The sequence below is a fragment of the Perca fluviatilis genome, chromosome 11, assembly GCF_010015445.1.
Source record: "Perca fluviatilis chromosome 11, GENO_Pfluv_1.0, whole genome shotgun sequence".
NCBI lineage: Eukaryota > Metazoa > Chordata > Actinopteri > Perciformes > Percidae > Perca > Perca fluviatilis.
Window position 1 is genome coordinate 13,167,371 of NC_053122.1, and position 15,869 is coordinate 13,183,239.

The 15,869-nt window shown below is 41.6% G+C and overlaps 1 protein-coding gene across 1 annotated transcript; it reads left to right on the forward strand.

The window, feature by feature from the left end:
• The first annotated feature begins 9,454 nt into the window (after window positions 1–9,454).
• On the forward strand, window positions 9,455–15,837 carry mcm6 (minichromosome maintenance complex component 6). Its single transcript, XM_039816866.1, has 18 exons — window positions 9,455–9,773; window positions 9,951–10,097; window positions 10,281–10,391; window positions 10,623–10,710; window positions 10,862–11,023; window positions 11,130–11,295; window positions 11,449–11,597; window positions 11,734–11,884; window positions 11,991–12,132; window positions 12,278–12,419; window positions 12,503–12,610; window positions 12,986–13,141; window positions 13,374–13,502; window positions 13,604–13,768; window positions 14,440–14,566; window positions 14,719–14,925; window positions 15,025–15,164; window positions 15,270–15,837. Exons 1-18 carry the CDS (start codon window positions 9,676–9,678, stop codon window positions 15,375–15,377), a joined length of 2,496 nt encoding a protein of 831 aa, XP_039672800.1. The 5' UTR covers window positions 9,455–9,675; the 3' UTR covers window positions 15,378–15,837.
• Window positions 15,838–15,869: the final 32 nt, after the last annotated feature.

The window sequence follows — 15,869 nt, forward strand, 5'->3', positions numbered from 1 at the left end:
ATCCACTGCTCCGGAGCATGGACACGTTCTTTCGAAAGATGAAACTGCTTTTTAGAATGGGACGTGTGATAGCCAGGTGTATATGAGTCACATGCGTGTGAGAGAGTGTTTGTGTGTGTGAGGGCATGTGTGGATGTGTTTGTGTCACTGTTTTGGGGGTGCAGATTTATGCTGATGATAAAAGCAGTTTGTTTCTCCTATGTGAGAGAAAAAGGAGCATGGAAGGGTCAGGAGGTCCATTTTTCCAGTACTCTCTCACACACACACACACACACACACACACACACACACACACACGCACACACACACACACACACACACACACACACACACAAAGTGCTTCCCACATATCTACTTCCACTTGGAAGTGAGAGAAACAGAAGCTGGAAGTTTACAGTGTCCTGTTTCCTGGAGCAGAGAGGAGAAGGATGAAGAGGAGAGTTGTGAGAGAGACGAAAAGGAATAATACAGTAAGTCAGCACCACAAGGGTTGATACTGGCATCATTATAACTGTGTCCTAGCATGTGCTTATGTAGCTTTATACAGAAATAATTTCATTCACAGTAAATGTAGAAAGAAAACGTAGCTATTTATTTATCATATGTTATGCCCTTGTCTCTCTTACACACACACACACACACACACACACACACACACACACACACACACACACACACACACACACACACACACACACACACACACACACACACAATGCTTCTTCTTCTATTCATAGTGTATTCAAAACAGGAAATACTTCCTGCAGCTCATTTTAGGAAAAACAAGCAGTTAAAACAATCAAACACCCGAGTAGCTCTGCACTCATCAACACAGAGAGCTGCTATAGAATAAATCAGTTTAACAACATGCAGGAGAGACACTGAAGGACATCATGAACCAGGCATAAAGGTGATGTGTACAGTAGATCTCTAGTGTTAAAAGACAGGATGTTCTTAGTTTGTTCTTAGTCTCTTATGAATGATAAAAATATAATATCAAGACCCAATTATAGATTTTGGAAGAAGACAAGATTTGAAGACACATTTTGAGTCTCAGTTATAGTGTTGTATCAGGCCAAAATGTAATGTCCAAAACTTTGGCTTATGACCAAATTACATGAATATCCCATGAGCCTCAGCTGTACTTCATGTTTAGGGCTAATGCATGTTAGCATGCCGATATGTTAAACTAACATGGTGAACATGGATAAACATACCTGCGTAGCATAGGCATGTTAGCATAGTAAAGTGAGCATGTTAGCATTCATGTTAGCATTTAGGTCAAAGCTGCGTCTATAAAAAAAAGCCTCACAGAGCTGCTAGCATACTGGTAGACTGTTAACGTATTGCTTTGTGGATTGTATATCAGCCCCGCATTCAGAGAGGCGTTAACTTTATCTTTCTTGTAAATATGTTTTTTGAAAAAAAGAAAATCAGGATGTTAGTAAATTGCAACTTTCTCAGGAGAATTTTACAGCTCATTTTACATTAGCCCAGAAGCTTGTTTGTGCAGTTAACCAAAGACTACAAGCATTAGCATATTTTGTTGGTTTGCTTTGTACTCCAGCATATTAATAACAAACAACAGTGTGCTGAGTTACAGATTTCATTTGGGGGGTGTTTACACCCACATTAGTCACTTGGCAAACAATACTGTCAGAAATCTATGACCCACACATCCCACAGACATCAGCAGACACTGTATCCTCCCTGGGGATGCTTAACCGGTCAGTACTACTACCAATTTTACTTCTTGCTAGGTTTAGGTGGGCTTTTGCCTTTAGTCTGGTTCTCAGCAAGTAAAACACATGCTCATCTTGACTTACTGACTTTGACAGTCAGTAATATTCCATTGTTTGGCCAGAAAATGCTTCTTGGTTGCCTTGTCAGTATGTTTAACATAGTAATGCTGCATTGTTCTATAGTTATTTAGTCATTGAAAGCCAAAATGGGGGTCAACATAGGACAAATTGCAACAGAAGCAAACTCAACATATTTTGAATCCTCAATATGTCCTGAGTAAGGGAAATGGGGAAAGTTTCAAAAAAGACCTAAATAGCCTATTCATTCTTTTTCTCATCCCACCACTTTATCTCTTTTATCTCTAGAGTAGACTATACCTAGACCTATGACTAGACTATGACTATGCCTACTACACATATGCCTACTTACTGCTCCACACTGGACCTGAATGTCCACATAAATGTAAGTTAAAGTATGATTCAAAGTGTCACCATGTTAGATTGCTTAGATAGAAGCTACAGTAATATCAACAAAACCAAAACATCAGTAGGCTAAATTAAGATGACAATGAAAGTGAAATTTGGAAATAGCAAGAAATAAATAATTTCAATAATTTTGTTCTATACTTACGTTTTTTTTTTTCTCCCTTTTCTCTCCCCATTACTAATGTAGGCCACTCTTGGTTGTGTCACCAAACGTGTCCCATCTGCACCTACTGTTCACATAAATGTGAGGTAAAGAAGAATATGCTTTATATGTTGCCATCAGTGTTAATTGTCATGTTTACTTTGCGTCATGGATCAGTGAGATTAAATCTGTCTACATAAAGTTTTAAATTGAGTGGATTTTTTGTCCATTTTCAGGAATGGAGGAATATGAACAGTGTGTCATTTGCAAGCAGGATGTTATCAACACTTAGAGAGAAGGGAAGTTTGTCTGTCAACGAGGCCAGTGAAACAAGGAGAGACGACATTCACACTGTCCCTGGTGATAAAGTACACAGAGACTGTCAACGTTCTTATACTAGACGACCCCAGATAGCCAAGGACGCCGGCCAACAAGACTCAGAACCAAGTAGAGAGAGACAAACACACTAAGATCAACTACTGGGACATTCTCTTTCAATACTGACTGCCTCTTTTATGGCACACCAGCTGAGGTTGGGAAAAAGAGAAAGAGGCCATGGGAATCTGAAGTTTACCAAATCAGGACGCTTGATATCAAGGAGACACTTTTGGAAACGTGACGAACGAGGTGATGAACGGTCAGAGACCATCTACATGCAACAGATGCGGTATATTACTAGACTCGCAGTGTGAATTTTCGTACAAAGGATCAAATACCAGCAGCATGTAAAACAAACACTGAACAAGTGTCAAAGAGGGTGAAGTGTATAAAAATGGCTACAAGCACTGCTCCGTTCTCCCTGTGTGTGAGCCACCCATAAACTTGAATGTCAGCACTCGCTGTTTTCATTTTGAGTGTGAAGTTTGCATGAGTACACCACCCAAACAATGACAATGTGTCACCATGTGGATACAAATACACCAGGAAACAACTCTTTGTAAACCATCTCTCCCCTCTTCTCTATCATATGCTGATGAGGTACATTTATGCTGCGTATATATACTTCTGCTTCATTACATTACAGAGGTAAATATTATACTAAAAGCCTTCCTCACCAACCTTGATGGCACTGATGCTCTTGCAGTGCATTTGTGTGGGTTTATGTGTGTGTGCCTACAGATGGTCAGGTTCCCTCATATTCAGACAAGCTGAGCTTCCTGCTGCTGAACAATCGTGGGAAAACCAGAGGTCAAGACAAAAGGAGAAATAAAGAGGGAGAGAAAGACTGGGCTGCATCCAAATGGCCTGCAACAACTTCCTGCTTTGTTCCTGGTGGATTAATACAATGTGACAGGTGAAACCAATAGCCTGCCGGGAGTGTTTGTATTGCCCTCAGCAGGTGGAGACGTGAGAATGATGTGGGAGCAGAAATAGACATTAATGGAATAATAGAGTAGAAATCAGTATTTGTTGCATGGTCACAGATGGTCCTGGCCCTGGGTCTGAACTCTGCAGAGGTTGACTGCAGACTTTTTGTCTGAGTTATGATGCATTTTTATGTTCGATATCATCCAGCCATTGCCCTTGAGCGAGCGTATTGTAGCTGTAATCATATTCAGTGATATATGAACAAACACACATGAACAAATCCTTATAGTGTGTTAAAAGGCATCTCTTAACTGGCTGTAGACATGAACAAACATAGGCAGGTTTGTTTTAAACGTGTTCAAATCTTACAAAGAAATGTTGGGTTTGAAGGTTTATTCTTAATTTTGGAAATGGCAGTTTCACACACAAAATATTAACTAAAGGTCCAATACTAGATTACTCCCAGAGCTTTCAGATGTATTTTATGGCCTTCATCAGCAGATGGTATTTGCTCAGTTGTGACTGAAATTTTTATAAATAGATAAATACTTTTCTCATGAATGGAATATATTTTAAATATAATATAATAAACAAATAATTTATATTTCACATAAGATAATTTATGAAGACTATATATATATATACTGTATATATATTTACAACTTGTTAATTGATATAGCACATAAATGAGTATAGTGATGTACACATGGCCCTGGTGATAGCAGGTAGTTAGGTGTATTTTTTGCTTTTGCCCTACCATTATAACCACTAGTTAAACTATGGTGCATTTCTTTGTCCTTATACAAACTGCCCCTCCAGTGGCCATTCTAAGTCACTACATGGTCAGCGGTTCTTGGGTCAAGTCGTATTACACAGAAGCCTAAGTTACATGGAAAATTGAAAACAGTTTTAGAAAGCCATCAACTTACTCCTATTGTATGTAATAAATCATGATGAGACAGACACAAGATCTCAGATTAGGGATTGTGACTTCCTTTGGACCCTGCAAACCTCCTCTTAAGAATACAGTTTATATTAACTCTGGAAGTGATACTCCACCCAAATGCTATCTTTTAGTTCAAAGTTTGTTTTTATTGTTTTTAACAACATAAATCACATTCACAGTCCCCACCCCTTAGAATAGCGTCCATACTGTCCATTAAATCAAAATAGAATTGTAAGAACCAAGTATACATACAAACATAATAACAAACATTAACCTCCAACCAAACACAACAAATACATACATAAAGAATAAAAAATAAATAAATAAATAAAAATAATAATAAAAGAAATAAAATTAATAAATAAATAATAAAGTGTCCATGGTAGTGGCATTATTTAAACAGACTTATCAACATATTCAATAAAAGAGCGCCACAACTTAAAAAAAAATTTTCCGATCCTCTTAGCGAATCAAATGCTATCTTTTGACTATTGAATATTCAGTCCCTGTAGGCTCTCATCCTTCATAGAGAACAGCTGCTGATGTTGGCTTGGGTTCAGGATTGCAATGGCGGCAAGTTAATTACAGCAAATAACTTGTGGAAATGTCTCAGATCTCTTCGACAGCACATTCTACTTCTTTGCTGTCCATGTGTATCCATCCTCAATGTGCTCCAAACACGGGACTGATGTCTTTTTACTGGTTTATGATTGCATTTAGGATTCAATACAATATCATCCTCCTCATCTGTAAGACTTTGAATGGTCTTGCTTCAGACTATATTAGTGAACTACTAAAATATATATCTCTGGGCCCTCAGGTCCTCTCTGAACAAGGCCTGAGTTGTACCTTGTACAAGACTGAAAACACAAGGGGACTGTGTGTGTGCTGTCCTGGGTCCCAGGCTGTGGAACAGTCTCCCCCTGGGACTCAGGTTAGCAAACTCTCTTGGGTGCTTTAAGTCTAAGCTGAGCTCTTTTCTAAATGTTTTTTGTGCTCAATGTGTTCTATTTTTATTAGTATGCCTCTAATTGTTCTGTTGTGTTTGTGCTGGTGTTTGTGTTGGACTCTTTTGTTCTTCAAAAAAAGGTTTCAAACATGAGTGGTCAGTTAGGAATTACAACACTACGCTTATTATAATTAACGCCAGCACGTCTTTGATATTGATAAAATTATTATTAATATCAAGATTTACAACTCATTAATGGTGTGATTTACAAATAGCAACAGTATTGAAAATATATGTATTAAAACCGAGATGTTTTAATGCTGTTTTTTTTGCTCTGGAGATTAGTTTGATGGATGTAATATGGTCAAGGCAGATATGAAAACAAGCCAACACATTCAGTGAACATCATGAAATGATCATATTTATTGTGCTCTTGCAGCCACTGTGAGAACTTACAAATCCACATTCCTTGGTGGGAATAATATAGATATTTAAACAGATTTAGACATAAATGGGAAATATGGGAAGTTGTAGTATGATGTTTTGCTATTGAGGTGACTGTTGATGAGTGTATTTAGAATTATGATGTGTTGTATTAGGCCGGGAGCCAGGTCCACTCCTCAGGATGTTTTTTTAATGTATTGTAGTTGGTATACTGTACCACTTTTCTTTTCTTTGTTTCTGACTCAGAATGGGCCTTTTGGGGGGGCATATCAAAGTGTGGGGTCTGGGTGTCCGCCCCCAGGGTTATTTAGAGCACCAAAGACTAATATCCTGCATCTTGATTTTGTGTATGTATGTATGTATGTATGTATGTATGTATGTATGTATGTATGTATGTATGTATGTATGTATGTATATATATATATATATATATATATATATATATATGTGTGTGTGTATGTACACTTTTATGCATCAAGGAAAACATAGATGATATTCAAAATATATCAAAAATATAATGGAATATAAAGCAGTAAGGGGGCTTTCACATCAAGGACCTGAGCCTGGATCACAAAAGTTGACCCCAAAGCAACAAGGACAAAATAAAATAGGCTACTTATATTAGTCTTAAATGTGGTGAAGGGAGGATGCTGGCGTTAGTATAGGCGGAGCAATGGGGAGCGCTCGCTTACGCACACATAGTGTGTGCGTAGCGACTGGGCCCCAATGTACTACACACACACTACACACTGCGCTCAGCGAGGAGCGAGTCAGGGAAAGATGAGAGAATGCTGGAGTTATTTCAAAAGACCTTCTACCAGAGATCTGTTCAAAACATGAAGAAACTGATGTGAGGGTGATCATTTACATGCAGTTTATCCAAACTAAAATGCCTCACATCAGAACAGTTAGAGTCAGAGCAAAAGACTCTGACATATTCTTCATCCTCCTGTATTATGACAAGTCATCAACTGTCAACATCATCTTTGACATGGGAGATAGACTAATCAACATCAACCAGCTGGCTGAAGATTATTCACAGGAACACATTTCAGCTCTTCAGTAGGTTTTGGCACGGGCGCCCGTGAGCACCCACGGAGGAAAACATAAATTGACGCCTATGTTGCTTGGTCTCCCAAATGGAACGGTCAGGACAAGCAGGGGAACGGGTGGACCATGAGCCTCCTTGAGCTCACACATTTATGCTCTATCAGATCCCTACCCCAACTTTTGGACTGCTCTGAGGATTGCACTTACTCTGTCAGTCACTGTGGCTCAAGCAGAGAGGAGCTTTTAAAACTAAAGTTGATCAAGTCATACCTGAGGTCAACCATATGTCCCAGGAACGGATCACTGGCCTTGCCATCATCAATATCAATCATTCAATAGGCGAGCAGATTTCATACGACAACATCATTGATGATTTTACATCAAGGAAGGCCACAAAGTTTTAGTTTTAGTGTTAGTTTGTGTTTTCTGTTCTTAGTGCTGTAGTGTCATAATTAGATTTTCTTTAGTGTGTTTTCACATTTGTGTGATGAAGGATTTGTGCTATTTAGAATATTTATTCTATATTTTATTTGCATATTATTCTTAATATTTGATATTATTGTTGCTATCTGCTGTTGTTACATTCGATTGGATATATTTTTGGCACATATATATATTTTATTATAACAACATAAGTGTAAGAGAAAATTATATTTCTCAATTGCACAAATCCTTCATTAGAACATTTGAAAAACACACTTAAGAGAATCCAGTTATTTATTGCAATTACAACAGGAAACACACTTTTTAAGTTGCACAATCTCTACCTCCAACATTTTCAAAAGACAATGAACACAATTCTGCAGAAAAAGTGATGATGATTGAGAGTTTATATTCTACACTAATACAATACACTAACATGACCAGTTGTCAAAGTACAGCATGGATAAGCAGCAAAAAGATCTAAGAACCAAAGAAATGTTTTCTATTTTATGTTTCAGCTGTATTTTAGTTTGCCATTTGGCTGTAAGAATGTTTACCTGTACAGGTTACTAATGTTTACTCAATCAAAGGTTGGCTTTTTGATAACAGATTGCACACTAGAGTCATCTTTATTCCTTGTGTTGCGAGGACTTTGTGGACTTTAATAAATCTCACATTTGGTTAATTGATTTTGTGTGATTGTAGACTATGTTGCACCCTGACCCCAGTCCACTTAGGGGCATAACATTACTCACTTTTCATGCAATTCACTTCATATAGTATAGCCGTACATAAGTCAGGTCTCAACTCTTGTTTAAGATATTGTTCATATGCAAAAAACTATGCTTAATCCCATGTGGAATGGTAATGCTTGAAAATTCTGTTTTCTCCGATTTGAGGTACAGTGGAGAACCAGCTGTAATCCTCTAGATAGAAAGGTCATCTTGGACTTAAATTGAAGCTTATAAACTTGGGAAGTTTTTCATATACATTTGAGGCAGTGATGTCTATAATAAAATGCTTGAAAATGACAGAAATTGTTTGTCTTTTGGGGTATGTTGAGGGTGATATTTGACAGCAAAAAGGCAGCAATCCCCAGAATATTTTTCTGCTGTGTCAGGATACACCATGCACAATTTTAGGGTTCTATGACCATTTATGTAGCTGCAGTACCTTAACATTCACTATTACATCATTCTGCCAAAAGCTTTTCCCAAAAAAGGGTGTTTTTTGGCCCCTGAGACCAAACAGGGCCAAGTTGGGGGTGGTCGTTATCAACTTGTGATGGCCCAAGGTATAAGATTATAGGAAATAATAGTGAAAAAAAAGGTAGCACAAAACATCCTGAGGAGTGGACCTGGCTCCCGGCCTATATGGTTGTGTTTACTGCCCTACAGTGGTCACAGCTGGGAACTGTAGCACTACATTCAATTTAGGCACATATTAACAACACAGATGCTACTTTATTTTACATTAGGTAGGCTAATAATCACACTAACGATTTGTAGGCTACGTGTGGATAATAATGATTACGGATATTAACCCTGTGCAATAACACTGAGTTATTATTCTCTCCACCATCTATTATTGTTGTATGCAAAACAGATGATGTATTATTAGAGATGTATTGTTAGGATTAGAGAAAGCTATCTGACTGGTGACAATGTGAGTAGCCATGGACAATGATAATCTATTTTGCATTTCTAGCAGCATTTTTGCAAAACTGGAAACGAAAGATAATTATTTCGGGGCTGGGACCCTGTCCGTATTTCGTCCACCTTAGGTGAAATAATATAATGAGCAACTGTTTGACACGCGCACAGACGAAAGGAGAAAAATGTAAACTTTTTTTGTTTTGGTTTTAACCTTGTCTGTCTTCACCATTTTTTACCCTGGAGTTGCCATTGACATATATATAAGGGAGTTGCTTGAGTGGCTTGAAGCAGGAAGCGTGCCGCGGGAAAGAGCAGTCACATCACTCCTGATTGGCTACAACCCAGAGAGCATTACCGATTGGACGAAAGCGGCGCGCCAAAGATCACGTGTCCCTCTTTTCGCGCGAAACTGTTGCTCTGTTGTCAGGACTTTTACAGCGTGCTGTGTCTGTCCGGAGAAGAGCGGTACGGCTCTGTGAATTTTCCCCCAAGTTTTTGAGTCTGTTATTCCAGTTTGACGGTGTTTCAGCATGGATGTTGCCACAGCAACTGCGGAGAATGCCGGAGAGATGGTGAAAGACGAGTTGGCTGAAAAATGCCAGAAGCTGTTCCAGGCTTTCTTGGAGGAGTAAGTCAGCCAGCAACAGGCTTCATTGTATTGTTGTCGGTCGAAACGGGCTGTGCACGAGTTAATCGAAGATTCGTTAGCAGTAACTATGAGGATTCACTGCTGTGTTGATCGGCTGTTGTTCATGTATAATATTTACCTTTTTTTTTTTCCCCCGCTGCCTGAACCCGTGTGTAGGTTCCAGACCGGGGATGGGGAGGTGAAGTATGTCCAGGAGGCCGAGGAGCTGATCAGGCCTGAGAGGAACACGCTGCTGGTGAGCTTCACAGACCTGGAGGGCTTCAACCAGGAGCTGGCTACCACCATCCAGGAGGAGTACTACAGGTGAGCTAACCCGCATCAACCCCACTGCGTTAGCACTTTGGTGGCCTTGCAGCCTCAGTTTGATCTCTAATGACAATGCTGGAGTGAGCAACACTGTAGTTGTATGCCATGTGTATTGGCAAATTAACAACCAGCTGATGGCATTGGCAGCTGTGGATTAACATGAAAGGATTGTGTTTTCAGAGTTTACCCCTTCCTTTGTCGGGCAGTGCGCAACTTTGCTCGGGATCATGGGAATGTTCCTCTCAACAAAGAGTTCTACGTAGCCCTCGAGGATCTTCCCACTAGACACAAGTAAGAGACATGACAGACCTACACCAATTGCTGGTTTTGGTGTGAATCACTTTGTTGGCATATGATATATGGCATACTATACTGTGGATTCCCATACTGTAGTTGTCTCAGAAATTATGAAGTTGGTGTAATTTTGTCTTTTGAATTACATTTAATCTAAGACTTGATTTAAATTTGTTAAATGAGCAAAGCTGGAGCAATATGTCAACCCTTTTCTTGTGTGTAATCTAGGATCCGTGAGCTGTCGTCCATGCGCATCGGCACCCTGGTGAGGATCAGTGGTCAGGTGGTGAGGACACACCCAGTACACCCTGAACTGGTAAGATTCAACACATGCGCTACAATAATTAGTGGTGTGCGGTAGCAATCCAGAGGTGCTCCGTGCCTGAAAACCAAATGAAAGCTGTGGTGCGTAAATGGTAATGTTGAGCGTGTCTGTTATAGCATTATCTTTTATGATGACTTTGCAGGTGAGTGGCACCTTCCTGTGCATGGACTGCCAGGCACTGATCAAAGATGTCCCTCAGCAGTTCAAATACTCCCCACCAACCATCTGCAGAAACCCCGTCTGCAACAACCGCTCCCGCTTCCACCTCGACACGCACAAATCCAAGTTTGTCGACTTCCAGAAGGTAACTAATGAGAGGGAGGATGTATGTGTGCGTATGCGTACATGGGGAAACGGGTTTACTGATGACCGCTTGAGCTTTCTGATGGAGTCTAACGCTGTGTGTTCAGGTGCGTATCCAGGAGACGCAGGCGGAGCTTCCTCGCGGATCAATCCCACGCTCCCTGGAGGTGGTCCTGAGGGCCGAGGCTGTGGAGACGGCTCAGGCTGGAGACCGCTGTGACTTCACCGGGACCCTCATTGTCGTGCCGGACGTCTCTCAGCTCACCACTCCAGGTGTGATTTTTGACCACACGCTTTGAGCCTTGAATTCACTGAAGTGGTCACATATTGTGACTGTGTGGAAGCAATAACCTATTTGAACAGATTAACATTAGTTTGATTTATTTGACACCTCATGACCGTCTGTATGGGCGTCCCCGTCTCCAGGTGTGCGAGCAGAGACCAGCACCCGCGTAGGTGGAGGACCCCAGGGCTTTGAGGCTGAGGGTTTGAAAGGACTGAAAGCGCTGGGCGTCAGAGAGCTTTCATACAGACTGGCCTTCCTGGCCTGCAATGTGGCCCCGACCAACCCACGAGTAAGAGACGCACACAAGCTAATAATGAAGGCATTTTCATAGCAAACACACCTACAGCATTGTTCTCACCCAAACCAAAGGAGCAAATTAAGCTCCAAACATTCAGTTATAGTGTGTGTGTTTGTTGTTGTTGTAGTTTGGTGGTAAGGAGCTGCGGGATGAGGAGCAGACTGCAGAAAGCATAAAGAGCCAGATGACCGAGAAGGAGTGGGAGAAAGTGTTTGAGATGAGCCAGGACAAGAACTTGTACCACCACCTGTGCACCAGCCTCTTCCCCACCATCCACGGTCAGTGCTCGAAACCGCTGTCAGAACATTTTCTCTATCCAGGAAAACTTTGTTGAAGGTTATCAAAGCTGCAGATTTTCAGCTAAATGGTGACCGTGATTTGCAGGCAATGACGAGGTGAAGCGCGGCGTCCTGCTGATGCTGTTTGGAGGCGTTCCGAAGACGACCATGGAGCGAACCTCACTGAGAGGAGATATCAATGTCTGCATTGTAGGAGACCCCAGTACTGCCAAGAGCCAGTTCCTCAAGTATGTAACACAATATAGACAAATTACCAGTAACTACTTGTATGTATGTACTTGTGCTGTACATTGTAATCCATCAAATAGAGAAAAGTATTGACTCTGCGCACAGATCGGTCAGTCTGAATGGTAATTTTAAATGTGCGTGCAGGCACGTGGAGGAGTTCAGTCCCAGAGCAGTGTACACTAGCGGCAAGGCCAGCAGCGCTGCCGGTCTGACGGCGGCGGTGGTCCGAGACGAGGAGTCCCACGAGTTTGTCATCGAGGCCGGAGCTCTGATGCTGGCGGACAACGTGAGCGTTACAAGTCATGAAGCGGGCAGTGAAGGACATGATTTGGTGTATTCAGTGGTATTAATGGCGGTGTTTTCCTCCAGGGTGTGTGCTGCATTGACGAGTTTGACAAGATGGACATCAAGGACCAGGTGGCCATCCATGAAGCCATGGAACAGCAGACCATCAGCATCACCAAGGCTGGAGTCAAGGTAATGCAGCCAAATTAAACCGATCGTGGAAATGATACACATTCTGAAATTCAAGACTCACCGCGGTGTTTCCTTACGGATTATGATGTTTTGGTCTGCTAAAACAATTTCAGAAATTCGTCAAACTGAGTTTTCGTTACTGACTCGGGTGTGGTAAAGGTTAAAAAATAAAGATCAAAAAATGTAATTTCGCACCTCATTTTAGTCAAGAGAAACCTTAACGCCCATTTCTATAGCATGGCCATACACGTGCAATACAACTAAAGGCTTTACAACTTGCTTTCAAGTTGCACTGTTCTATAAGCCAAAACTAAAAGGAAGCCTTTCAGTCATCTCTTCAGTAGAATAACCAGACTTTGCCTCCGTCTCCTCCAGGCCACCCTGAATGCTCGCACCTCCATCCTGGCTGCCGCCAACCCTGTCGGTGGGCGCTACGACCGCAGCAAGAGTCTGAAGCAGAACGTCAACCTGTCCGCCCCCATCATGAGCCGCTTCGACCTCTTCTTCATCCTGGTGGACGAGTGTAATGAGGTACACAGTATAGCCTGTGCATTTGTTCCTGCACCGATTCTTGCTTTGTTTTTTAACTGTAGATGGGTTAAATGTGTGTACATTATGTTTACCTCTCATTTTCTATTATTTAAATCCTTTTATTTCTTGCAACCTCATATCTGATGCTATAACAATCCAATTTCCCTACGGGGATTATTAACGTTTTATTTGACCTGGTCTAATGCTGCATGTTCATCTGTGTGTATCCCAGGTGACAGACTACGCCATCGCCAGGCGCATCGTGGACCTGCACACCCGCATGGAGCAATCTGTGGACAGACTGTACTCTCTGGATGAAATCCGCAGATACCTGCTCTTTGCAAGGCAGTTCAAACCTAAGGTGTGCATCTGCCTGCTGCACCGATTGTGTGTTTTTTTTCATAAGGCTAACGATTTGCACGCTTGCGATTCACATTTAACCGTTGCGTATTCCTCGTGTAGATCTCCAGCGAGTCTGAAGAGTTCATCGTTGAGCAGTACAAGCGTCTCCGCCAACGCGACGGCTCTGGAGGTGTGTCCAAGTCTGCCTGGAGAATAACTGTGCGACAGCTGGAGAGCATGATCCGCCTTTCAGAGGGCATGGCGCGCATGCACTGCTGTGACGAGGTGGGTACCAACAACAATTTCCTATTCAGCAAGCACAAAAGGTGCTCAGGGACTTTGGCACAGATGGTAACACAACAGTAGTTTGACACTAACAACCCCAATGCATTTTTTTTTATTTTTTTTAAAAAGGTCCGATATTACGCTCAAATTCTGGATCCTACTTGTATTTTTGGTTTCTGCTAGAACATGTTTACATGCTTTATTGTTATAAACATTATTTTCCTCATACTGTCTGACTACGCCTGTGTTCATCCTCTGTCTGAAATGCTCCGTTTAAGCGCCTCTCTCTTTTAAACCCCCCTTCTGACAAAGCCCACTCTGCTCTGATTGGTCAGCGTTTCCGGGGTCTTCCACATCTGTGCCCTCGATGTCTCTGCACCGTCATTGCAACAGGGGAATGATGTCCTATACGTAGTATAGCTGTGACATCACAACCGTACGGAAGTCCTGATAGGCACCGTTTCTGAATACTGGCTGTGTGCATTTCTTTATGAATCGAGCGTTTGATACTTTCCCAGTATTTATATAGCACCTTGACCTGCTTAAATCACACTTTTTACAATATGGGCAAAGTATTATCTTTAAGTGATGGTGAAATAATGTATAGCACTGTAACTACTCACAAGCATATTACATCTTACAGAATGTTGGCCTTTTCTTTTTGTCTTCAGGTGCAGCCCAAACATGTGAAGGAAGCCTTCCGTCTTCTGAACAAATCCATCATCAGAGTGGAGACGCCCGACATCAACCTGGAGCAGGACGACGAGCTGGAGGAAGAGGAGCAGCAGCAGGAGGATGGTACAGACACCCAAAAAACACACTCTCTTGGAGACAAATGTAGACATTAACGTATAAATGCAGAGCCATGACGTACCTATACTAGACCTGCAGTTTGTATCGGGACTGAAAAGAGACCCAGGTTTTATCTAACGCAAACTTTATCTTTACAGGAAATGCCGTCCCTAACGGAGTGAATGGTGTAAACGGCCACGTGGACGGTGTTAACGGGCACGCCAATGGCACTAACGGACATGTCAACGGTGTGAACGGCCACGCTGAGTCTGGAACCCAGTCCAAACCATCTCTCCGCCTGTCCTTCACGGAGTACAAACGCATCTCCAACCTGCTGGTGCTGCATTTGCGCCGGGCCGAGGAAGGTAGGAGACTGCTCTCTGTATACTACTAAAAGAATTATTAGTTATTTTGTCTTTTCTTTATTATACAGTTAAACCTTTTAACTTCTGTCTGTGTTGCAGCTGAGGAAGAGGAAGAACTGAAGAAAAGTGCGGTGGTGAACTGGTATCTGAAGGAGATTGAGTCAGAGATCGACTCCGAGGAGGAGCTCGTCAATAAGAAGGGCCTGATAGAGAAGGTCCTTCACAGGCTCGTGCACTTTGTAAGTCCACCATCTGCAAAAAAAAATACAGCCACTGTTTTCAAACCGAAGGACAAGCCTATCAAAGTTTGGACATAACTTGACCAAGTGTGTCTGCTTTTCCAGGATCACATCCTCATCGAGCTGTCTCAGGGGGGGCTGAAGGGCTCCGAATCTGCCACCACAGAAGAAGAAGTTCTGGTTGTCAACCCCAACTACATCCTGGAAGATTAAACTCCTCCCTTCATGCCTCTGTTTAGGTTTTTCTCCATTCCCCTTACAGCTTCCATGATTGTTGTTATTAAACCTCAACAATGAAGTTGATGTTCAAGGTGTTTTTAAATGCTCATATGTAACGCATACATAAAAGTAGCATTGGAGATGTTATTTGACATGTTTTGTACTGTACAGAAGATTCTGGGGCTCTCAAACAAAAAGCGTGTCTTAGTCAAACAGACTTTTGTAAATATGCTGCTCTTTGTCCTCCAGTTGTTTGCTGGCTTCGGTCTGTTTGGCTCTGTCAGGGGAACTACCCTGGTTTGTGTAATTGCTGATTATCCATAACTGTATATTCAAGACATACGCTGAGGCTTACTTTCCTCAATGGTTTCAAGTTCTATTGTGTGTCTTTTGTAAAATGATGACTTGGAGTAAATGGAAATGTTTAATAAATAAAATGTTGACATACACACAACCGCTTGGTGCTGTTAATTATTTCCTGCAGTA

Excerpts from the sequence above, each read along its gene's own strand:
- mcm6 (XM_039816866.1), top strand. The coding sequence starts at position 9,676 with ATGGATGTTGCCACAGCAACTGCGGAGAATGCCGGAGAGATGGTGAAA. Across the intron at positions 9,774-9,950 it reads TTCCAGGCTTTCTTGGAGGA|GTTCCAGACCGGGGATGGGG; the intron begins GTAAGTCAGCCA and ends ACCCGTGTGTAG. Across the intron at positions 11,598-11,733 it reads TGGCCCCGACCAACCCACGA|TTTGGTGGTAAGGAGCTGCG; the intron begins GTAAGAGACGCA and ends TTGTTGTTGTAG.